This window comes from Jatropha curcas, chromosome 4 (genome assembly GCF_041381405.1).
Source record: "Jatropha curcas cultivar XTBG-Jc1 chromosome 4, XTBG_Jcur_1.0, whole genome shotgun sequence".
Classification (NCBI taxonomy): Eukaryota; Viridiplantae; Streptophyta; class Magnoliopsida; order Malpighiales; family Euphorbiaceae; genus Jatropha; species Jatropha curcas.
The window spans coordinates 29,982,351-30,006,621 of NC_143154.1; the positions used below are offsets into that span (position 1 = coordinate 29,982,351).

The 24,271-nt window shown below is 33.1% G+C and overlaps 5 protein-coding genes across 8 annotated transcripts; 2 read left to right on the top strand and 3 right to left on the bottom strand.

The window, feature by feature from the left end:
- Positions 1–201: 201 nt before the first annotated feature.
- On the bottom strand, positions 202–2,365 carry LOC105645934 (A20/AN1-like zinc finger family protein). Of its 3 annotated transcripts, none has more exons than XM_089720433.1 (3): positions 2,226–2,365; positions 2,016–2,081; positions 202–1,171 (listed from the first exon to the last, which is right to left on the bottom strand). In XM_089720433.1, the coding sequence occupies exon 3, from the start codon at positions 1,169–1,171 to the stop codon at positions 635–637; it is 537 nt and encodes a 178-aa protein (XP_089576559.1). In that variant the 5' UTR covers positions 2,016–2,081; positions 2,226–2,365; the 3' UTR covers positions 202–634. The 3 variants fall into 3 exon arrangements, with proteins under 3 accessions (XP_089576559.1, XP_089576558.1, XP_089576557.1); XM_089720432.1 differs by having other exon boundaries at positions 202–1,174; positions 2,226–2,364; XM_089720431.1 differs by having other exon boundaries at positions 202–1,174; positions 2,016–2,317.
- A 4,674-nt stretch (positions 2,366–7,039) lies between these two features.
- Positions 7,040–7,736, top strand: LOC149497200 (uncharacterized). Its single transcript, XM_089720343.1, has 2 exons — positions 7,040–7,366; positions 7,470–7,736. Exons 1-2 carry the CDS (start codon positions 7,143–7,145, stop codon positions 7,699–7,701), a joined length of 456 nt encoding a protein of 151 aa, XP_089576469.1. The 5' UTR covers positions 7,040–7,142; the 3' UTR covers positions 7,702–7,736.
- A 1,260-nt stretch (positions 7,737–8,996) lies between these two features.
- Positions 8,997–12,364, bottom strand: LOC105645933 (YCF49-like protein). 2 transcript variants are annotated; one of them, XM_020683943.3, is made up of 5 exons: positions 11,889–12,364; positions 11,507–11,585; positions 10,977–11,045; positions 9,983–10,161; positions 8,997–9,377 (listed from the first exon to the last, which is right to left on the bottom strand). In XM_020683943.3, exons 1-4 carry the CDS (start codon positions 12,197–12,199, stop codon positions 10,054–10,056), a joined length of 567 nt encoding a protein of 188 aa, XP_020539602.1. In that variant the 5' UTR covers positions 12,200–12,364; the 3' UTR covers positions 8,997–9,377; positions 9,983–10,053. The 2 variants fall into 2 exon arrangements, with proteins under 2 accessions (XP_020539602.1, XP_020539601.1); XM_020683942.3 differs by lacking the exon at positions 8,997–9,377 and adding an exon at positions 9,506–9,821 and having other exon boundaries at positions 11,889–12,362.
- Positions 12,365–12,674: 310 nt separating this feature from the next.
- Positions 12,675–16,621, bottom strand: LOC105645931 (Sodium Bile acid symporter family). The gene is made up of 9 exons (XM_012231675.4): positions 16,381–16,621; positions 16,241–16,294; positions 16,040–16,143; positions 15,580–15,710; positions 14,779–14,972; positions 14,457–14,709; positions 14,123–14,376; positions 13,965–14,047; positions 12,675–13,061 (listed from the first exon to the last, which is right to left on the bottom strand). The coding sequence occupies exons 1-9, from the start codon at positions 16,511–16,513 to the stop codon at positions 12,996–12,998; spliced, it is 1,272 nt and encodes a 423-aa protein (XP_012087065.1). The 5' UTR covers positions 16,514–16,621; the 3' UTR covers positions 12,675–12,995.
- Positions 16,622–20,539: 3,918 nt separating this feature from the next.
- On the top strand, positions 20,540–24,271 carry LOC105645930 (Golgi apparatus membrane protein TVP38). The gene is made up of 4 exons (XM_012231674.4): positions 20,540–21,053; positions 22,002–22,238; positions 22,328–22,545; positions 23,714–24,271. Exons 1-4 carry the CDS (start codon positions 20,772–20,774, stop codon positions 23,886–23,888), a joined length of 912 nt encoding a protein of 303 aa, XP_012087064.1. The 5' UTR covers positions 20,540–20,771; the 3' UTR covers positions 23,889–24,271.

The window sequence follows — 24,271 nt, forward strand, 5'->3', positions numbered from 1 at the left end:
TGCATCAAGAGTAGTATTACCATAACACAAATGGAAACATACAAGCATGATTGAGAGATGGGATAGCATAACACTTGAATAGTGACCGACTGCGAAAGCCAACCAAAGAAGCAATAAATAAGCAACAACTTAGCTATCGTTTGAATTTTATCAACTATTTTATATACTAAAAATATTCACATGGAGCAAAATAAGAAGATATGCAGAGGAAGATGCCAATGTTGGCAAAATATAATAATAGAAGAAAAAAGGGGAGGAACTGACATTATAGTCATATACAAACAGAGCAAGCACATAAATAGATATAGATAAGAAGATACATAGACATGTGGTAAAGATTCTTATCAGCACAGAAAGAGGCAAGCGAGAAGCATTTGAAAAGCAAACAATCCACTGATATCCATTTTTGTTATGGAATCATCTCCTCCAAGCAACCATAATTATCATCCAGCCTATGCTCCCCCTTACTAATTCCACATAGCACTAACCAAACCACCAAACCAGCATTAAAAACCAACCCTTTGACCCGCTAACACTAATAATCTATAATATAAAGAAAATAAATTAAAAGAAACCTAAAAAAGAAAATTAAGAAGACCCCGTTAAGAATGCCAAATTACCAATCCATTGAGGATCAGATCCTCTCAACTTTATCTGCCTTCACAACTGGATTCGCCTTTGCGATCGCACTGCGACCAGCTCCCTTGAAATCAAATGAGCACTCATGATTCTCTGGGTACCGATGAATTCCACAAAAGGTACTCCCGCACTTGCATTGAAATCCAGTCAAGCCAACTTTTTTATTGCAGCTAAAGCACCTAGTCGCCGCCTTAGGCGGAGCTTGATCGGCACCAGCCACCTGAGGCTCCGATGATGAAGATGATGATGATTCATATCCAACCACCGGCACAGAAGGAGGAGGAGGAGGAGGAGTTTGAGTAACCACTTGATGGATATCAGCAATAAAATCCTCTTGCTTGGATTTGATACTGAGCGTCTTCTCCATCGCCGCCTTGGCAGAGGCAGCCTGTTCTTCGTTGGCGCGGAGGTCACGGTAGCACTTGGAGCAGAGGTTCATGTTTGCCGCCGTGCCAAAGAAGCCGCACCCGTTAGCGCAGGGAATTGGCTCAGATGGAGGAACGCTTGTGCTGTCGTTTTTCTCTGAACCCATCTTCTGCACACGAAATCGAGGGTTAGGGTTTTTGAAACTTTCTAATTTTTGTTGCGAAATAAATCCGATGAGTCGACGATGAGAATCGTATCATGCGTTTGTAATTTAGATGAAAACAAACAAGTTGGATAATATATTTATACATGTATTAGAATTAAACATTATTGGTTTGGTCAAAATATTCACATTAATCATCCTGCAAATTGACTAATCTACCCTCTGACTCATTGCCCAAGAAATGTAGGAGTCAGGAAAAAAAGATTAGAGGCATCAATGGCATAAAAGACATTTTCAAGGACAGTATTGTCAATAAAACAAGACACATAGCCTTTTATGAGTTGTGAGCCGTGGAAATTTTGGAATTGAAGTTTAAAAAGGAAAGAAAACAAGTACACGAGAAATTACTTAAACGTCCCCACGTATACTTACTTGGCACGCTTTTTTAGATGGACAGTATTGACCTTATATAAAGATTAATAATAAAGGCAAAGAAACAAATTCCAGGTCCAGCGCAGGACCTCCTTGAAGAATCCAAAAATTAAACGTTGGTTCCAGCTCATATGATTTATCTTCTAATAATTAATAAAGTTTGTCTAAAAATTAGACATATCGTCAACTACTTGGGCATCACCAACCAACCTCGACCGTCCAAATCTCATGACCAAAGATCCAACGGTCATTAAAAATCATACAACAAAAACAATAGTATTCAATATTATCAAAAAAAAAATTCATATACACAATCTGTTCGTCTGTTCATAGAAATGCAAAAAAAAAAAAAAAAAAAAAAAAAAAAAAGAAAGGAAAATCAAGACATCGAAATCGAGGAGTTTCAACGAGTTACCTGATAATACTCGAAACTCTCAGCGTACTATACTATCTATGTCTGTTGTCTTCCTTTGGATTGCTCCTAAAATCGATCAACAGAAAGAATCAGAGAAAGCAACAATTTTGTGGGTAAAAGTAGGAAATGGGAGGGAGTAAGACGATGAACGTTAGAGAGGCGGAGGAGAAGAAGAGAGTAGATGTTGAAATTGAAAGCGAAAAAACAAACCCTGCTTTTGATTCGATTAACGTTAAAAAAGAAGAGAGGACATCCTCTTCCCCTGTTTTTATGTTTGTTTCCAAGGCAAGCCCATGGTTTCGTGTCGGCTATAAACTGCGTTCCACCATATTATCATAAACTCCAAATTTTAGCTGTCCGATAACATCCTAATCTCCTGTGACGTCATACTTTATTAATCTAGCGGTTAGAATTTTTTTTACAAGTTACAAGTTAGAAGAACAGTGTTTCAGTCAGGGGTGCATTTATGTAATTTAAGACGGTTTATGATCGAATTATTAATAAAAACTAATATTAAAATATTGTAAAAGTGCTTTCACGCACAAAAATAATTATTAAAAAAAGGCTAGAGCTTTTTCTGGTCTTTAACCCAAACCAGTCTGTCGCTTCAATTACACGCTTCATCCCGAGGCAGAGAGTCTACGGCCTACGGCTAGATAAACCAGACCGTTGTGGGGCACACATATGGATGGTCCACTGAGGGGTCCCCCGGGGCCGGAGTAACGAGCCTTCGTAGGAGTTAAGTATTGATATTTTTTAAAAAATTTTTGGGTAAGTTAATCTCACCCAGGCGTCAAGGAATAGATTTGTGAATTGTGTTTAGGAACTCAAAAGACCCGAGCGTTGCGTTTGTTACACGATCATTTGAGGAGTGTGGGTATTGTTCTTTGATTCCCCGGTGCTATGCCGGCAGCGTTGTGTTGTGGGACCTGCGGTGGCCTACCTCTGACAAGGATGACAAATGCAAACCGCCGCGTTTCGATGTTTCTGGGTTTTCAATTTTAAATTTTTAATTCAAACATTTTATAAATTCATCACAGTTGAGTACATCACGATTTAATTGAAACTTAATCATTGGAGTACAAACATCAAAATTATATCGGTTCAGCATCCTACCGTGGGCCAAAAATTTGGGCCTCAAGGATTATTTGGGTCCAAGATTGTACTGAGGTTACGTCTAGCCCATCAAAATCCAATTCCAATTGGATTGGGCCGTGTTTCGCTTTTCTTTAAAATAAATCGCAATGCAGGCTTTTAAAATGCCTCATTAATATGATTGATTGATTGTTAATACAGATTACAGAACATTTGACGTTAATTAATATATTATTGTTATGATTACAAGCGGTGGCTGAGTCATGAATCAAATTTTGGAGGGTAAAAACAGAACTTTTCAAAAATTTATTGGGGCCAATAAAAAATTACAATTTTTTTTTCAAGGCAGAAGATAAAAAAAATTGGAGCTTCTCCGCCATTGATAATATGGAGTTTTATAGATTCAAGTGATAAAAGTGTTAAGACTTTATATGTTATGTTTTATTTCTGTATAATTTTCTAAATTTATACATAATCACCATATTCTTTCATGGAAATCATTTGCATTTTTCCATTTTTTTTTAAAAAGGAAATAATGATAATAATTATATTAAGCTGCATTTTTCTGATTCATTTGTCGTTTTGCCTACTCTGCAATCTCTATAGCTCTTGACTCTTGAGCAGGGAGCTTGGCGAATATTGGAGCTTAGCATAAGTAGCAATCATGACCTCATCTACCAATTTTCATTCCATTCCATTTTAATTTCTGTAGGTTATGGTCTCATAATTTTCTATACTACAATTATCATATTTGATATTTTGTATGGATATGTGCATAAAAAGGAGTAATTTCCATCGATATGTATATAAGAAATTTTTTTTTATATTTAAAAAAAAAAAAAAAAAAAAAAGGAGAAAGATGTACGTAATGTCCACAAATGTAGAGATAATAATGTACAAGTTGAAAAATAAAACAGAGATAAAATAAAAAGATCAAAATGGCTATGATATATAAATATGTGGTTGATGATGAATGTATACAGCAATATAAGAAGCAATCAATTGCAATGCACATATTGGATTAGACATTTAAATGAGAGTGTCGTTTCTCATAGTTGTATGTGGAGATGGATGGATGGATGGATGGACCCATACTTGCCATTAAAATACTGCCATAATTGATGCATGTGAGACCCTCATATATACGCCAAAAAATAATATATATATATATATATATATATAAATTAGGGCACTTGAAGAGGTAGAAGAAGATAGATGAGGAGAATTTCATTTCTTTTTTGACTATGTGCAGCCTCATATATCGTTTTATGTAGTAGAGGTAGTAAAACATGAAATAAGTGGTTTTCAATATGCATCTTCTTATCCAATTCAAATATGGCATTATTAGGGTTAGAATAGCTTCATATTTATGCTTTTATTTTTGGGAAAAATACTCTGTATGTATAAAATTGTCACACCCGACTCTAATTACCAGAGGAATTGTCCGCTTTGGATCAAGCCAAATCGCTCATACAAGATGGCAAGACCCGCAGGTGAAATGGGAAACTTCCCAGGAGATCATCCATCCTGAGATTTCTGTTAAGCGAGCACGTTTAACCCTGGAGTTCCTCCAACTGTCCAGCCATTCCACCAAAAAGCGCCTTTAATGATTAGTTTCTCCCTTTTCGATATATAATTCGATTCATTCCTGTGTCCCGCATTCCACTACCCTAGCTAGCCTGCCATCCTAAAAGCTAGCCAGACGTTTCGCTCTACCCGCCCTCTTAGGATCGCTTTGCCGGGTCGGGATGTCACAAAGATACTATCTAATTTTTTGTATGTATATATATAGTATAATCTTGAGTGGCATACACATAATCTTTAAGTGTATATTTATGTATAAAACATTTCTTGTGGGTTGACTTTCTTGCAACCTAAGAGAAAATGAGTGCTTCAATATTTATTTTTCGCTATGATTTTATAAATCTTGGATGTTAAAAGAAGCAACAGTATGACTTTCACTTCATTTCTTTAGTATCTACACACATAAAAAATAAAACACAAAGACAAGAAAAATAAAAATCGACAGGAGATTGGATAAATAGAAATGGAAATTTGTAATTGTTATTGTTAAAAAGATTTCACTTATACTATCTCTACTAAATATGGAAATATATATGAAAAAAATAAATAAAAAAGGAAACAAAATAAAGGAAAGTGATGAAATTGTGGGTTGGCTTTTTGAATTTTTTTTTATTTTTTTCCAAATGGAATGAAATAAGAGTAAAGACATCACAAATCTAGAAAGATTGTTTGGTGCAACAAGCTATAATATTATTTTAATATAAAAACTTGCATCCCAACTGTTTTTTCTCGAAATAGAAAACAAAACTGCAAAAATAAGCATGCATGAGAATCATGTTATACCAAACCACTCAATCATAATGGATTTTCCACCATTTATATATAGAGTTATAGGTGAGATCAATTGATTATATAGCTTGGGTCTTGGTGATTATAACAGCAAACATCATAAGTATACAATTAATTAATATCTAATACATGCATAAATACACATATCATTATCATATGTCATATCATAAAAACTAACATGTACAACTAATTGATGTATGTAGTGTATTCAGGAATTATTTTTGAATGTACTACCTCAACTGTGTCTTTATTCTTGGAAGAAAAGAAAAAGGGAAAAAGAATTAAAACCTTGCCTTTTAAAGACAAATTAAAATCATTTCCATAAGGACATTAATTATATATTCATAGGGTTTGGCTGTTATACCTGTACCCTCATACATATATACATCATCATCATCATCAAGGAATATATATCCCCAAATTTCTTTTTTTTTTTTTTTTTTGTCGAAGCATCATTTGTCATCAAACAAAGAATAATGAAGAGTTGATGGGGTTTTCAGGCCCTCAATGTAACATTTGACTCTTAGATATTTGTGTTCAAACAAAGTATAATGAGGTAAATAAAAGTGGAGTGAGGAACAGAGTCTAAATCTAATATATTTGTACATATGAAGGTGCCTATAACCCACTCTCTTCTTCTTCTTCTTCTTCCTCTTCTCCTTCTAATGATGGTCCACCATGCTAAAAAGTCAGAGATATATATCTATATATATAACCTCTCAGAGAACTTTAATGTCTTCTTGTTAATGCTCACGCTTGCAATGGGTCCCTTCAAGACAAGGTCATCCCAAAGGAGACACTTCTAATTAGCCTGTCCATCCATGGCTATCCTTTGGCTTTGACACTCACCATACTATATATATATAAATTAAAAATTTCTAAGAAAATTAATAGTAAAATTTTGAATATCTTCTGTGATCTTTTGTATTGACGAAATAAATATTTGATGATATTTGACTATATATATGTACCTAAAATCTTGACTTATAGTTTAAAAAAAAAAAAAAAAAAGAAAGAAAGAATTGAAAATTAACTTAATGAATCGTTTATAGTCAGAAGATGTTTTAACTTGCTTAAAAATTGAAATAATAGAGTAGTAAAAAATTAGGTAGGCCAACCTACCAATAATATTATGCTATTTCAGATACTTTGTTGTCATTCATTATTGCTTATCAGATCCCCTCTCGTTAAGAAAACGGCTATTGTGTTATTGAAGATTAATAGATATATGTATATGCTTCATCATCCACATGATTGAAATATATAATTCATTCATAATTGATTAACTTCCTTTAATTGCATATTTGTATATCAAAACAGTTCCAAAAGAAAAGGACGACGGATCAAAGATGACCATTAATAACCTTAAACACATATATTATCATTTCCTTATTGGTTTATTTGAATGTTAATTGAGCTTATATATAATTTTATGTATAACCCTCCATTTGCTAGCTTATAATTAGCATGATGTGCTTTTTATTTTCTTCTTCGTGCATCATATATATATATATATATATATATATATATATATATATATATATATATAGGGTTGCTTCCCTTGGCAATCATGAGTCCAACGGCCATCATTACAATAGAAGAGAAATCTCTCTCTCTCTCTCTCTCATACATACCCACCAGCCCACCACATGGATAATAATGCAAACAACACCTATATTTATAGGAACTTCATCCACCTCTAACCTCAGTGATCTTCTTGAATTCCAAATAAACAATACATTTTCTAATTTCTTCAAGAACGACAAACAAAAAAAAATGTGTATGAACAGAGTAGAAAAGTTCCCATCTCCTCCTTTCCACCCTGCAAATAAGAGAAAGCAGAGATTAAAGAAACCTAAGCTTCAAGTTCTTGGTCTCACAAGGTATATTGTTTATATATATATATTTATGAAGACTTTCTGTTATTATATGAATTGGACTAAAGATGTTTTCTTTTCTTTTCTTTCTTTCTTTTTTTTTTAACAGGATAATGAATAGAAGGTGCCAAGAAGAGGAACTAGGGAAGGATATGGAACTAAAGAACTTAAAGCTGTATTTGGAAAACCAAAGTATTGTTGAAGAGAATGAGAAGCTGAGGAAGAAAGCTAATTTTCTTCTCCAAGAAAACTTGGCTTTAATATCTCAATTTCAGAAGAAATTCCCTCATTTGGATAGCTTTCCCATCACTACCCTTTTTCTTTTACACAAACATAAGTAGTTAGTTAATATTATATAATACATATATATATATATATATATATATATATATATATATATATATATATATATATATATATATATATATATATATATATATGTGTATGAGACCAAAAAAAATAAAAGAAAAAAAATCTCTTTTTTAGTCTTCTCTTTTTGTTTCTTTCTTTAATATATTTTCTTGATCTTTTGAAGCATGTTAATTAATTAAAAGATGTAATGGAATTGTCTGCAAGTAGATGTTGCTATAATCAATTATAATGGTAAATGATGATGATGAAGTATTATATACCAACTAAATATCAATTATGATTCTCTCTATCTCTTTTTGTTAATTTGGAAGTTGATGTATCAACTAAAACCTCAATGATTCTCTTATTGCCTTGGTTTTCAAGCCTGCAAATGATCTGAAGATGGAGACTATTCTTCATATTTAGCATTAAGTATACTTAAACATCAGCTAAGTACACTGGCTGCAGCCTACCTGCAATTTCACATTTATATTAAAGTGTTGTTTGGAAAGCATTTTTCTGTGAGAATTTTGAAATTATCTAGGTAGTGATTACTCAGCAGCCACCATGCATATATTTATTTCTTTCTGATATCACATGTAATACAATACTAATTGGGTTTAAACTGTAAAGTGAAGGTTTTACCTTTGTTTTAATCTTTAACAAGTCAACATTTACATCTCATGTTCGTGTTTCTAGTTAGTGATGCTTGTCTTGATTGTTGGTCTTGAGACTATTTAGAGATTAGTCATGGCAACTGTTCGTGTTCTTTGTTCGTATTTTAAATTGCATCCTCGTTATTATTATTATTATTTTCTTTTATTAAAAAGCTAAGATTTTTAATTATAATTAGTAGGGAGACAGATTTTTACAAATTATTTAATGTTTTAGTGCTTATTTTACCTGGTTGCTGCATGATGTTAGCCATGTTGCTTGTTCTAAAGTTTGTTTGTAGTTGTAGTTATTGCTACAGCTTTGCTCTTCCATTTTCAACCCAAAAAAAGAAAGAAAGTGCTAGAATCAAAACTGGACCATTCAAGATTCTTTCAATAATCCTTAAAGCTCTCTTTTAATGGGTTCCGCTTTCTAAATTCTAATGCTCAAGTGTTCATGGCCTACCATGCCCATGGAGCTGACTGCGATTAGAACTGCACTACTTTTGCAACTAAAAATTTTGGTTCCTACAAAAACTATGGTGTTGAATATATATGAACAGAGTATCTTATATTATATTGTCATATGAGTGTATATCAATTCACAAATACTGAATGAGAAGTCTGCAACCTTATTCATGTAAAAAGGGTTTTTGCAATTGAAAATTTCTCCATCAGATTAACTTAAAGCAACCAACAAAATAGAAAACAAGAAATAGTAAATGTTAGCTAAAACTTTCTCCATACGACAGAGGTTCAAGAAACAAGAAGGCCTAATATGTTAGTATGTCACTCTCAATGGTCATTATTATTGCAATATCTTTTTCAATGCCAATGGAGGGATTTGCAATTCAGCCTTTATTAGCAATAAATCCAAATAGCTTCTTCTATTTCCTTTCTTTGTTCTTGTAACCTTCCTTCTACAATGTCAAAAGACAATCATGGCTAAGTTGGAACAACCGGCACCGCCATCCTTTTGGGCCAAGTTCAAGGAAGTTTCAGGTTCATATGGCCTGATTAGATGCATCAGTAGCACGCGAGTCAACGACCAATTATGCTTAAACATGGGATTCAATTTAACATAAGAAAAAACTCCAAAAAGATGAAAAGGAGTTGTCAGAAAAAAATATATAGTCTGCAGTTGCGGCAATGTTCCATTACTTTATCCAAACAGTTGTAAAGAAAATGTAAATTAATCAATTGGGAAGGCTCAAGTCAATCCCACTTGATTGACAAATTCACTTACTACGATGGTTAATTTCAAACATCATAGATACAGCTCAGAATAATTTACAAGATAAAAATAAACCTTCCCATACTTTAGATTTTAAAGAGAAGAAACAAAAGTAAAGTGAAAGAAAGAAGAAGGCGACATCTAAATTTAACTTCTAGCTAACAGCAAGAACCAAGTTTTTTGTCCTGAAATGTGAAGTTTCCTGCAAGGGATATCGCGTTTCCTGAAAGCAAGTACAATGTTTTACATATCTATGTGAATGTGCACACACATGCTTAAAAATGCATGTGAATTTATGTATATGCACATAAATATGTGTGTTTGTGCCTGTGATATCAGAAATTCCAGTTTTATTCTGAGCATTATTATGGAAAGCAACATTACCTTGCCATTAAATAACTGATATAAAAGGGCATTTCCTGGCACATAAAAATGGCTTACAGACTTGGAAACTCTCAGAGATTCTCAGGACGTTCCTTCGTTGATTTGTATATACGGTATGCAGCAATACACATTGTGGCATTACCTATTACTGTCAGTGCTGCTTGAAGAGCCACCAATACCTACAAATCACCACAAAATCAACTCCATAAATTTAGTGCAAGTTGATGAGAATCAAATCAGGGAAAGTCAGAAAAAAAATACACATCCCAGCAAGCTTGTATTCATGATGCACATATAGAAGTAGAACAGCATAAGATAAGTATCTTTAATATGAACTAAATCAAATAGATACAAGATCCCTAAAAGTGCGGAGACAGTAATGAACTCTTCTACTACAGCGTGCAATGCTCTCAAGCACATTTGTAGATAAATTTGGTTTGGTTCATCGACAAAGATAAATTATGAACAAAATAGGAGGTTAGGTCTCATTAGTCTAAAACAACCTGGCATAGTATTATTTCCTATGGCCCAAAAATAGAAATCGGTGGAGACTGGACTTTGGCCAATCGAATGAGAGCCAAATAAGAGTTGGTCAACCAACCTGGATGCAGTTCTACTAGTGCAGATCGCATAAAATCACATACAAGTTATTGCAAAATAATTAGAAAATATTAAAGTGGTAACAATGTCAATGCAATGCTTTTTTAAGAATGTACTACACAATTATAGAGTAAGAAATTTTATAACGATTTTAAAATATTCAGGTACAGACTATACAAGAGTAACCAGAATTTCCAAACCCACATGTTCTAAGTATCATATTCAAGTCATCATTCCACTATTTCCTAACTCATCATTTAAAATAAATTCTAATTTGATTAGTTCATTCAGCAGTTACTTCCTGCACTTCAATCTTTAGCTGATATCAAATTGTTGCATGATTGAGGAAACAAATTATTGTAAATTTGCAATAAAATGATAAAACCATTCTTACCTCCAGAGACTCGGAATTATAAAAGAAATGCCATGTGCATGCACAAAATGCTCCACCGAGCAGAGGCACCTAAATTAGTTATATGTTAGGAACAAGTTAAAGAAAAAGGAAAGAAAGAGGGAGAATCAGTTATATTTTGATTACGCCAGTTATATATAATTAATCTAAAGCCGATAGGGCAATATATGCAAATAGAATACACCAAAATGATACATGCTTGACATGTACTTAAACTAAAGCAGCAACGAACAAAGAGGGTATCAACCCAATCCTTGATGGCAATTCCTACTAGACGAGAGTGATCCCCTTCATAAATTAAGGGCTAACATAAATATATTGATTTTGTTAATAGATTTATGTCATTCACAATTTTGCAATAAATAAGCAGAAATAGTGTTGTCAGTAGTAAATCTTAGCTTCTGTGTAGGATTATCCTCACAACAGAGTAAAATTTAATCAAAAGACAATTCCAACCGTTCAAATACCTAAATAATAATATCAAATTCACAATAGCAAGTAGAATAACTCACCATACCCCAAGAGAGGCCCTTCCAAGATTCAAAACCGGATTTCTCCCCATATTGCCACACCAAAGCCATTGCGGTAATCCTGTTTAGCAGGCAATTTGCAAATAGCATTAAAATTTTGAAAACACAGAGAAAAGGTATTAGCTTTAAGCATCAGCTACCCAAGTAAGTTTGAGATAAATTGTAAATTTTTTTGATTAGACTATGAATTAACAGCAATTATGCTATCTTAATCTTTAAAACAAATCAAAATTAGTAAAACAACAAAAAGTTGCAGGTTAGATAAATATAAATAAGACCACCATAAAATAAAAATTAAGATAATAATTATTAACAAATCCCCAGAACTGAAATATTACGATATGAAGAGTACAAAAGAACACACCACTCAACAACACTGGAAACGTGTATAGCCCAGGTGGGCAAAGACAGTGCGTTGGCAGGTTCAGTGAGTTGACCTAGCAAAGGTAACTCGGCAGCTGAGGCAGGTCCCATTACAGTCAACGCTAAACCCGCCCCTAGTAAACCCACAACGGAACCATAAGTTGAGGATTGTCGGGTCACGCAGCGGGTTTGAGAGGTGAAGGCAGTGCAAGTAGGTGGAAGAGCCAGAGAAGAGAAAAGGGTATGTTTGGATTTGTGAGAGGTAATTTGGTTACCAGAGAGCAGTGTTATGGTTCTCGTTGCGGTTGCCATTCGTGTTTTTAGGGCGGGTAAACTTTCAGATATCTTTTTCCTGGTTAGTGATCAAAGTTAGTTATGGACATGCTTTTCAAGATTTTGCGGGAGGTAAAGAAGACGGAAAAAGAACGAAGATAAATTTTTTGCCAACTGTTCAAAGAGGACGAAATCTTTTCTGCTATGCAACGACAGGAAAGGTTTCCTCTATGGACGGCAAGAACCAACGTTTATCTGACGCGTGGCATGGTTGGAAAGTAGGCTGGCCACGCCTCATTTCGGAATTTGACCAAACCGGCTCAGAAATTTGATTGAAATCGGTTCAGAGCGGATTTGGAATTGGCCTAGAACCAATATGATCTAGAACTCTAGCTTCCAGGATGGCTGAATCAGAATGGATGAATCAGAATCAATCGGAACCGACTGAAAAACCAATCGGAATCCACCAGATGTGCCGGAAACAGTTAAAAAAAAAAAAGGAACAAAAGAAAAATATGGAATCGTGCTGGAACCAATTAATTTCTACAGCTAATATCCTTTCTTGTCACAAATGAAACATAACAGAAACAACAGGAACATGTTACATTACATAGATAAAAGACATCACATAGTGCCTTCAAATGATCCTGCAAGAGCTTATCGATGGCTTACAGGAATGCATACACGCCCAGGAGAATGGATGGACGGGTCAAATTCAAGAAGCTGCTCCTTTTCCTCAACCGAATTAACAGGATGAGAGAAATCCAACAGAGGAGCAATCAGAGGTTCACTAGCAATGTATCAAACTTCTGAAATTTGCACAAGCTATCCCTCATCATACTTCTTTCCTCTTAGTCCAAACCATTACAAGAAAGAAGCCCATCAAAGACATCATTACAGTCTGCAAATAACAGATGCTAAGATCAATAGGAGATTCTTAAAGCCATATATGCAGAGATAAAATAGTAAACCTACATTATATAAGTATATCATGCAGTAAAAAAACAAATGTCTTTAACATGATCTCTCATTGCCAATTTAAATTCGGAGAATTCAATGGCCAATTTATACAAGGCTATAGATTTACTTACTCACAAGCCAAAAAGGAAAATTCATTACATCAGCACACTGGATGTGACAATTAGATTGAAAAAAAAAAAAAAGAATTAGGAGGAGATCATATATAACATTTCTCGGATATGATGCTCAAAAGCCAAAGCAATATACTCAAATCCTAAGTTCATTTAACAAACACATACAGGTCCAATTCCAATATGTTACTGAGGTAACTACCAACAATATCCATACATATGAAATTATGAACTAAATTTAGAACTATTGAGTGAAAAAGATGGCCACAATTGAAAATAAAATACATTGCCTGAAATTCATTTTAGTTATTATTTAAAATTTTATTTTTTTTCATGAAAAAGAATATATTTAGTTAAATATATATCTATCCAAATATGTGCTTATATATGCATGTATGAAAAATATATACACTAGGGTCCTTGTATCAGGATCTTAGTGTTCAGTTCAATCCTTTTAGTAAAATGTTGGGCCGAGTTTCTGCTCAATGTTCTGCTGGAATTGATTCCATTAGTAAGAAGAAAACTGTGAACCCTGAGATGAGATCAGTATGAAACCTCAATGAAAATCATAGAATTACTAAGAGTTGCACTCATATAGGAGATGAAAGTTCCTGTTTCTTGCAGAAAGAAAAAGAGTCACAGTGTGCACAAGTTTTACTTTATAGAAAGAGAAACGGAATATAACACGCAGATATCTCGAAATTTAAACTTACAGATATTGCTGGAGGCACAGCCACAAGTGGATCTTGGAAAAACCTATTTGCAAGTGCAAGGGCAAGAAGACTGCTCTGCATCCCTGCAACCGAACAACATTTGAGCAAGAATTTTGAGAAGTTTGGTAAAATGAGACAGTTTATGATGAAAGAAGTACCTGTCTCAAAGGACATTGTTCTTTGAAGTGCTTTCAGGTCAGGTTCTTTAGGGAAGACAAGGCCAGCAAGAACATAACCAAGAACAAATGCCAACAGATGAAATAAAACAATGAGTGATAGTATGGTTGCCCCAAAAGAGGACATAACAGACTCAACATTGATAGCAAGTGGTGCTCCAACACAGCAGGCTGTTACAAGTACTGAAAGAGGAGGTAAAAAGGGTCGAATAGCATTAGAAATCCAGGGGAAGAACCTGCAGGAGCAAACATACGAGATAATAAGACGCCTTAAGGAGATTCACACTTCTGACAACTTGTTTCGAGTGTAAATCACCTGTTTAGAAGCAATCCTGCGGCAATTGGGGCCACTACTATCTGCAGAATGCTGGATATCATTCCTTTTACATCAACGGGGAGTCTCTTCCCAATAAGCAAGAGCGACAGTAATGGCGTAACAAAAACCGCAGTAGCAGTAGACAAAGATGTCATGACAATACTTAGAGGAGCCATTGGTGGATCAGTAAGAAAAGTAGCATAATTTGAAAGCTGGGCCCCACTAACACAGGATACCAACATAATCCCAGCACCTGACTCATTGACTCACAAATGTTAGCACAGCCTCACCAGATCCAGAGATCAGATAGAATGAACCTCACCTATGGGGGTAGGAAGGCCAAAGACTGATACAGATATTATGCCAAAGAAATATCCAAGAATAGGCTTCACAACAAATTGGCCAATGTAACCAGCCAAAATAGCCGCTGGTCTCTTGAATGCTTCAACAAAATCCTTTTCACTGGAATTGACCCCAACTGCAAACATCAGAAACCCTAATGCAGGAGCATAGTACCTAAAATAGATTACAAGAAAAATCATAAGCACATAACTTCTCAAAAGCTTATTTGATTGTATTGCATATTAGAGTTCACTTTTTTCCCAATAATCAGACCTGGGTTCAGTCTCACAATTTGTGCTCAAAGCCATTCATATCACTTGTGAATTTCTACATTCAAACTGTATAGAGTACAAATATGCAATAAAGACATATAACTACTTAACTAGCATGTTTCCCCTTTCACATGGGAAAATAATACAAAGGAACAGTCAATTTATATTGCTTATCCTGATGAACAATTTTTGCCTCGAGAGTAAACCAGAAAAATTGCCCAAATAAGTAATATTCATAGATTAGATGAGAAAGCAACCACAAGAGAGAATCTAACAGTTTAGGACATCATTTCTTCTACTTTTTTTCCCTCTACGTTTCCTGTAAAGTGTAAACCATGCTTGATATTCTAAACATAATATGAGAGAGTTTATCAACAGCAAAATTGTGAAATTGACCAACTGGCCAACGGGTGCAACTAGAATCATGTCAAGAAGATGATACTCCTTTACTTCAACTGCATTAGAAAAGCACATGCAAATTGTAGATTTGCTTAAGAAATTTTAACAACCTGGTGGTGAACCACGTGAAAGAGGGTGGATAAACAAGAGCTAATAGTGTACTAGCAAGAACTACATGAGGCAGAAGTGAATTTGATTGTTGCAAGATATTCACAATAGAAAATTCCTTCTGCTTAAGCACCTGAAACAAGAAATGCAACAAGTAACATCATATGTACCAGGATAGCTAAAGTCACTTCTAAATCAATGAGTACAAACACAAACTAGAGAACCATCAATACATGCAAGTCTAAATAAGCAATTAAGACTTGTAAATGGCAACACTAGCAATATTATCAAATATCCCACTGAAATCGGTAATTGCTGCAAAGAAATTTTTACTAACCTAGAAAATAGATAAAAGAGAAATCAACCAAGAAAATAATTCAAGCATTCTGGTTTTGCAACTGTTTGCTTAGTGATTAACCCAACTGAAGAGAAAACAAGGAAAAAAAAAAAACGTGTATTTACCTTATTTTGTTCGGTTGCAAAATTCGGACCTTGATCCTGCTCCTCGAAAGGATCCGAAAACTTCTCTGACGAACATTTGCTCACTAAGAATCTTGAGTTTCGAGCTATACACGATAAACATCAATAAAACACTCGAACTGTTGGGGGCGCGGAAATGAAAATAAAATAAGAAACTAAAGAACTCATCAAATAGACACTCACAGTAACATTGAGAATCGGCGCTTAATTGAACTGAAGAACCGAGAGACCGCAACTCTAATAAAGAAAAAGTAAAGCATCAATCACATAAGACAGTAAAAACCAGATTACCGAACAAGAATATGGTTAAAGAAGAACCGAACCTGAAGGCTTTAACGAGCAATTTCGAGGGAAGATTGGGACAAGACGGCACCTTTTAATATGGGAAATGTTTTGTGCATGGAATTGAGAGATACGCAAGCCTTGAAACTGCCAGTGCTTAACGTTGGCACTCATTTTTGCTTTGGTAAAACCCAAAAAGAGCGCAGATGAAAGCTCTATGGCTGTGGTGGGTGTGGGTAATCCAACTCTTTCGCTCTTCCTTTGAATGTCCCATTTTGTTTGATATGGGTATCGATACTTGCACTCCCTCAATTGATAATTGCACTCCACTATTACTCAAAACTTTGTCCGTGCCGGTCCTACCGGACGCAGTTTTCGGAGTGCGATTATCACTCTTTGGAAACATGAAAGAGACAGGGGTTGCACTTGCACGCCTGCATTGTTCTTGACTGACACTGTGTAATAATAATAATAATAATAATAATAAGTTGTATTAAATTAGTTATGTAGTGTTGACTTCCGACTTTTAAATTAAATTTTAATGTTGATATTTTAATTTTTTACTTTTAAATTAAATTTTAATGTTGATATTTTATTTTTTTAGGATTGTTGACTCTTAATTTTTACGTCATTTGTTAATTTATTTAATTGTAATCATACATATATTTTTAATTGTATAAATATTTAATTAATCATTGTAGTCTAACCAACCCCTATTTATTTATTAATATATTAAATGATTTTAAAATTACTCTAAAAAACTTTTTTATTTTAACTTGTATTTTGCTTTACATGGATATTAACCTAATCAAAGCGGACATTCGAAACAAAAAATTTATATAGCCGACCTCTATTAATTTGAAATTAAGGCTCAATTATTGTTGTTGTATAAATATTTAATTTCAATAATCAAATTAATGCTATGTTTAGCTTCTTTTTTGGCATAAAATATAAAAAGAATGAAAAATGACTTAAATAAATTAAATAATTTTCCCCATTTGTTTGAAAACAAAGAAAATATGAAACGAATGAAAATATACCAAAAAAAAAACTAAATTGATGGTAAGTTTTGTGGTGAATAATATTTCACTTTTCACTTATTCTATAAGATATAACAAGACCAATTAAACTATATCTGATTGCAACGGTATCAATTTATATTACCTATTCTAAATTATTACACATTTTATGTTTTATTTTCTTACTTTATATTTATGGCGGAAAACTTTAACATGAGTGGTAGCTCATATGGTAACTGATATGCATATTTAAGTTGGCATAGATCTCTATCATAAAAAAATAAAAACTTATTCTTCAAATCAAGATTATGAATCTCGAAATGAAAATAATTTCATATCTAAAAGCATGAGAATATTGTCATTTTACATATTTAAAGATAATTGATAGCAAAAATAAGTTTTATGTAATAAGGAGCAAGAGCTCTTATTTTTAAAAGTTCTCATAATTTTTTGAATTTTATTATTTTTAACATTTTTACCAATTTAAATTGTAAATTATATAATAATTATAACATCATGTTTATTTTAGCAACAAATGCATGTTTGATTTAGGTAAAAAAAAAAAAAACAATAGATTTATAGTATTAATTCTCATTTAAAGAGCACCACTTCCTTTTCAAAGTCTTTGCTTTGACAAATATCAAATATTTCTTTGATTGCCACATATCATTTGCATTCTTCAATAATTGATCTAAAATTATATAAAATTAAAAATAGATAAAATTAAAAGATAAATATTAAAGAGATAGTGCTATATGAAACAACAATGATTGAAAATTATGCTATTAATGTATTTTGTAGAAATTAAATAATAAAAAAATCCGATTCCGACATTGTTGTCTTATTGGAAGGATTGTTTTAATAATGTTAAAAATAAAACAAATAGAAAACTCTCACTTTCATGAGATAAAAGTGAATGGAACGCTTAGCTGGGGACTAATAAAATATTATTTTTCTTTATTGGAATTGTCGGTTGCTGAATTTCATATAGTACTTACTATATTACAATGTTTGCTTCTTTTTTTTTTTCTAAATTGAAAACTTGAGAAGCTCTCCAATGGCAAATGTACACCTCGAATTGAAGTGCCTTACAAGCTTAAATTCATAATTTTATTTTTTGGCATTGGAAAATACTTAAATTTAATAGATAGAAATAATATTCAGGTAAAATTGTTTAAGTAACAGTCATTTCGAGTTTTATCTTGTAATTAAAAGTTTATATGATTAATTATTTAATTATAAGTGATTTATTATTTATGAGAAAAGAGTATGAACTAAATTAGTTATTTAATTATTACATTTAATCTTTTGATTTAGTTAAAAGTAGAATATTCACATTAATTCTTAAAAGTATAAAAATAATACAATTAAAAGGATAGTAACTATCTTTTTTTTTCCAACAATTAGATTTGTTTTTTTTTTTTTTTTTTGAATCATAGATTAGTGGTTAAATAGTTGAGCTCAATTACATCTTGCAGTACAATTTTATTTAATGTTTTTTATTAATTACACTTTTATTTAAGTTTAAATCGTTAATAATTATAACTTTTCAGTATTGATTCATCGTGTATATATTTTTTTATACTTTTCCTTATACTCTAATATAATTCATATATTATGATGGATAAAATTCATTTAGACTCCGTTTGTTTTCGTAAAATAACTTGTATAAAAATATTTTTCTCAATTTTCCGTTGTTTGGGGCGCTTAGGAAAATACGTCAACGGAAAATATTTTTCTAGCCAAAGGAAAATTAGGTCATTTTTTAAGAAAAATAACTTCATATTTTCGACGGAGTAAAATATTTTTCGGACATTGACATACTTTATAAATCTATATTTTTTTTAATTTATTAATCATCATCATCATTATCATCAGTCACTATTTACCACCGACCACCACCACCGCCGGCGGCTTTTTTGTAATTTACTTTTTTTTGCATTCTTTTTATATTTAACAATAAAATTTTTAAATTATAAAATTTATACTATTATTAATATTTTTATGGTCTTATGAGATAAAAATTTTAATATTTTTAACTAATTTGCAATATTACAACCAAAGAACGGAAAATAAGTCATTTGAAAACATTTTTCTAGGAAAATATATTTCATGGAAAACATTTTTTAGCAAGTTATTTTTCTGCAAGTTATTTTATGAAAAAAAACGGAGCATTAGTCCATTAATAGAATCAACTCATATATTAATTTATAAATTAATTATCACTTATAAAAAGAATTTGATATTATTTTTTTTCTAGTGTATTAGCATAAATACTCTCATTTAAATTAAGCATTGATTTCATGTCAAAGAAAGAAAAATCAAGTATTGAATTTATTTTTATCTAATAATGGTAGAAATATTTATCAAATCACAACTAAGAAGTTAATTATTGAATTTGAATTATATACCGCATCTTTTCCATAATACTTGTCAGAAAATAGTTGATTTCAACATATTTATGGTTTTAAGAAATAATAAATATTTTTTTTCGTGTTTACTATTTGTATATAATCAATAATTATTACTTTAATTTAATTTTTTTTCAGAAAATTAGTATTAAATTAAGAAAAATATAGTCACTTTACTTAATAATTTATTACAATTTAAATAAATTTAATAATTTTTTTAAGTAATATAAAATTTTAAATACGACAAATATTATGAAATTTGAGATAGTAATTTCATAAAATTTAAATTACTTTGTATATTCAATTAACGGGAGATTTTTATTTTAAGCCATCTTACTTTTAATTACACGCGTCACATTCTGATTGCAACATCTCCTGCACACTCAAAGCTCATAGAAGCAACACTTATAACATGCCGTGTCTGTCTACTGTGACGGTGTCACAAAAGCGAGAACTAACGTCCAAAATTAACAACAAGCGAATCGAGCACTGAGTTACTCAGTCACCAACACGGTAACTGACTCACTGACTTAAAAGTTAAAATACTTCCCGTGACGGCAAAGTCACGAAAATAAAATCACCCTAACTCCACGTCGTTACAATATCCACTCCCGTTACGCCACGTATCTGTATACCGAAGTCAGCGTGTTTTTTGCCAGTATGGAATACAAATGATAACGGCTAACCTATAACGACGACACGGCGCCGTTATATGTGGCATAATCGAAACGAATAAAGTAGCGGAAATATTCCATTATTTTTTTTAATTAATTAGGAATTTCGCGAAACAGAAATCTCTGCTTTTTATAACTTAAGGCCTTCGCTTCTGAAATTGTTCATTGATCGTCTGCTTTTCACCTGCCAGTCTTCTCTTCTCCCATTCTCTTTGTTTCCAAGAATGGCCACACATTGAGATTTTCCCAGTTCGGCTGTTTCAAGAACCAAACAGAAAGTTGCAAACTTCAATTTTCTCTTTCTTCTTAGGGTTTTTGCTTTGATCAGATGACTTATAACAAGGATGGCATTGTGGTGTCACAGTTGACGATGAGAGTGGAGGCTGACAGTAATGAAGAGGGTAATAACAATGGGGAGTATGTCAAATTGAGAGATTGTGAGGTGGAAGATGGGGGATTTGTTGCGGCTGCAGAAGGGTCTAGTTTTTGTTTATGGAGATGGAGGGGGTCTGTGGTATGGTATTGGGTCAAGTTAGCTTTGTTGTTTACTTGTTTGGGATTGTTGGCTGCTGTTTGCCTCAAATGGGTGGCTCCGTTTTTCATGGACAAGGTTAGTTTTGCTAATTAGATTTTATGCATTTGTGGTTGAAGCGATGCCTATTTGTGATTTCGGTTCACTGTTTGTTTTTTCCCTTGTTGATTTGCTTTGATGTCACAAGCCGCCCAAGTAGGCAGTCCATTTCTGGAAATTGGCTGGGTATTTTTATATGGATAACATTATTTTGTTTATGAATTTTTATGCTTGGGAGGATTCAATATATGAGTGTGGTTTGGGTTTATTGATTCTGATTTTCAAAATGATTTTAGTAATTTGTTTATAGGGTTGCTCTTAGTGATTTGTGTGAATGGGATGGTTTTGCCCATTAATTTTGCCAGTTTCATTGCTTGTGGAGGGTATTTCTGGTGTTCTTCTGTTCCTGTGAAATTGTGCAATAATGCTTGTCTAGAATGAAGCTGGTTTCTTTTTTATGCAATTTTTTTAAATGCAGGTCTTGTTATTTGTAAAATCAAGTTCTTATGCTTTTTACTACGAATCTCTGTTGGGTTGTTATCTAATTGGAAATGTTGGCCGATATTTTCTCTTAAATATTTTGACACGACAATTTTTATCATGTGGATTTATTTGTGTAATAATGTATTCTGATGAAGATGGTGTGGATTTTATTTGATTGTTTAATCCTATGCTTAGCAGTGCTTTAGTTAGCGTTTCTTTTAAGTGGATTAGAACCTTTATGAGTAAATGTGTTAATCGATATGCTGAGGGTTTTATAAGTGTATTCTCAGTTCTGAGTTTCATGGTCTTAGGCATTTTTTGCTGCTTGATTTTCCTTAGCCATTGAATATTATTGTTCTGGTTCTTGTGTGTTCTGATTCGGTAGTAACAAGATGCCTTTTAGTATTCCCTTCAGTTGTGAAACTGATGCTAAAATGCTAAGAAAGTTCGTATTATTTGTGCAATTATTGAAGTTGGTCTCTAACTGATTAATACATTTTTCAGGAGCTCATTCCCATCATAAATTGGGAGACAACAACATTTAGCACTCCAGTGCTGGCAGTTCTGGTCTTTGTTTCTGTGGCATTATTCCCCACCCTACTTTTACCTTCTACTCCTTCTATGTGGGTAGCTGGGATGACATTTGGTTATGGCTTTGGATTTCTGTTAATTATATCTTCAGCAGCTGTGGGTGTATCTCTTCCATATATCATTGGCTCACTGTTCCTTCATAAAATTCAAGTATGAACCTTGCACCAAGTTTTCCATTCAACTATTTACACCATTTATTTATTAATGTGCCTAATGTAGTTCCATGATTCTTGATGCAGGGTTGGTTAGAAAAATATCCAAAAAAAGCTGCTATTTTGAGAGCAGCTGGTGAAGGAAACTGGTTTCATCAGTTTAAAGCTGTAACATTAATCAGGATTTCTCCATTTCCATATATTTTATATAATTACTGTGCTGTTGCCACAAATGTTAAATATGGTCCTTATATCTTAGGATCATTGATAGGAATGGTGCCAGAGATTTTTGTTGCAATCTACACGTAAGAACTCTACTCTATCAAATGCCCTATCTGCAAGCTATACACACACGCACACTCAAAATTTATGCATATGTTTCTATATGTGCTTGAAACATAGGTTTCCACCATCCCGTGATATGTTTCTCTGGCTCTTGAATGTTTTGATTGCTTACTTCAGGACTTTGTTGACACTGTAATCAACCGTTGCTTTATTCCCACAAGTTGCTTTTGGGTAGATGGGGAGGATAGAATGGTCATGATGTGTATATCCAATTGCGTTGTCAAAGTTTGGCTTGAGCATGATTTGTGCTTTTTGAGGAAATGTAATGAGTTTAGGAAGCATAGTATTTTTGCACATTGAAAAGCATATGTTGGGTGATCCAGGTTTTGATGTTGCATGTGTTCTGTTTGAATTTTTTTTTTTTTTTTTGTCTGTTGTTTGGTGCTGTGGGCTCGTTTGGAAAATGACGATGCAGGCAAAGTTCTTTCTTAGTTGCCAAGATTAAGTAGGGTAACTTTTGTTAGAAGGAAGACAAATAGGCTATAGCCTAATTTCACTAGATAACCTTTTAATAAAATTTTAATAATCACATTTTCATTTTAAGGGTTTTGATCAAGGCATCTAATCTTCCAATCTTCCTCAGTTCACGAGTGCTCTTTATCCACTTACTTCTGCTAAATGTGAGATTCTTCCCCTGTTGTCATCATGTCATAAACTTTCAACTGCCAACCACAGAAACATTGTGAATACTGGTTATTAGCTTGCTGCAGCATGTGAAATCATCCGTTCAAGGAACAACTGCTGCATTTTTTAGCAGATTCATTAGATCACCTCTGTCAGCAAGTTTCTTGCCTCTTTTTTCCACTTGTTCTTTCCTGTGATCACTTGCTTCTGTTTTGTTTTGCTTGCACATGCCTACTTCAGCAAAAAGGAAAGTGAAATCATTACTCGCTGCAGAATGTGAAATCGTCAGCTCTGCCATGTGTATTGCTTTCCTTTTCCTTTTCCTTTTATTCTATTAGGCAACTGGGTTACAGTCTATTTTTATTTTCTTTGCATGACACATAGAACTTTTCTGCTGGTCATCAACTGAAAGTAGACTACAATGGTTGGGTATTGAACATGGTTCTTAGCAACTAGTATGTCTTTGACTTGTTCCTGAACTCATAAACTTTGGATTTATTGCAGTGGGATCCTTATAAAGACCTTGGCAGATGCTTCAAATGACCAGCATTCACTTTCAGCTCCACAAATTGTTTTCAATGTCATTGGTTTCTGTGCGACAGTAGCTACCACAATTATCTTTACTATATATGCGAAGAGGCAGCTCAAGGTATTGCAAGATGAACCATTACTGGCATAGCTTCTGAATATAATTTGGGTCAGGGTAACACTCTCTGCAACCCGAGACTTCTCAGGGTAACATATTTAAGCATTGGTGGGACTTGATGAGGTTTTATTTTATTGAACAACTTCATCCATAGAAAGGCGTCATTGTGTGACGATGTGGATGGTGCTATACAAAGACTCGAAGTGGACAAATACCTAACCTAGTATAGAATACAGAGCAAGCTTGTCTTTTTGGTTTTTTCTTCATTTTTTTTTTCCACTTCTTTAGGCCTCTCATTTGTTTCAGTTGTTATTTGTATATGATTGATATTGAAATCTTGGCCTTGAAAATGTTAAAGTTGGATTGTTGCTTGTAAATGAAATATATATTATAAAGAAAACATATTTATTTTATCA

Excerpts from the sequence above, each read along its gene's own strand:
- LOC105645934 (XM_089720433.1), bottom strand. The coding sequence starts at position 1,171 with ATGGGTTCAGAGAAAAACGACAGCACAAGCGTTCCTCCATCTGAGCCA.
- LOC149497200 (XM_089720343.1), top strand. The coding sequence starts at position 7,143 with ATGCAAACAACACCTATATTTATAGGAACTTCATCCACCTCTAACCTC. Across the intron at positions 7,367-7,469 it reads CAAGTTCTTGGTCTCACAAG|GATAATGAATAGAAGGTGCC; the intron begins GTATATTGTTTA and ends TTTTTTTAACAG.
- LOC105645933 (XM_020683943.3), bottom strand. The coding sequence starts at position 12,199 with ATGGCAACCGCAACGAGAACCATAACACTGCTCTCTGGTAACCAAATT. Across the intron at positions 11,046-11,506 it reads AGGGCCTCTCTTGGGGTATG|GTGCCTCTGCTCGGTGGAGC; the intron begins GTGAGTTATTCT and ends TAACTAATTTAG. Across the intron at positions 10,162-10,976 it reads ATAATTCCGAGTCTCTGGAG|GTATTGGTGGCTCTTCAAGC; the intron begins GTAAGAATGGTT and ends GGTGATTTGTAG.
- LOC105645931 (XM_012231675.4), bottom strand. The coding sequence starts at position 16,513 with ATGAGTGCCAACGTTAAGCACTGGCAGTTTCAAGGCTTGCGTATCTCT. Across the intron at positions 15,711-16,039 it reads TTGCAACCGAACAAAATAAG|GTGCTTAAGCAGAAGGAATT; the intron begins GTAAATACACGT and ends TTCTTGTTTCAG. Across the intron at positions 14,048-14,122 it reads AACAATGTCCTTTGAGACAG|GGATGCAGAGCAGTCTTCTT; the intron begins GTACTTCTTTCA and ends GTTCGGTTGCAG.
- LOC105645930 (XM_012231674.4), top strand. The coding sequence starts at position 20,772 with ATGACTTATAACAAGGATGGCATTGTGGTGTCACAGTTGACGATGAGA. Across the intron at positions 22,239-22,327 it reads TGTTCCTTCATAAAATTCAA|GGTTGGTTAGAAAAATATCC; the intron begins GTATGAACCTTG and ends TTCTTGATGCAG. Across the intron at positions 22,546-23,713 it reads ATTTTTGTTGCAATCTACAC|TGGGATCCTTATAAAGACCT; the intron begins GTAAGAACTCTA and ends GATTTATTGCAG.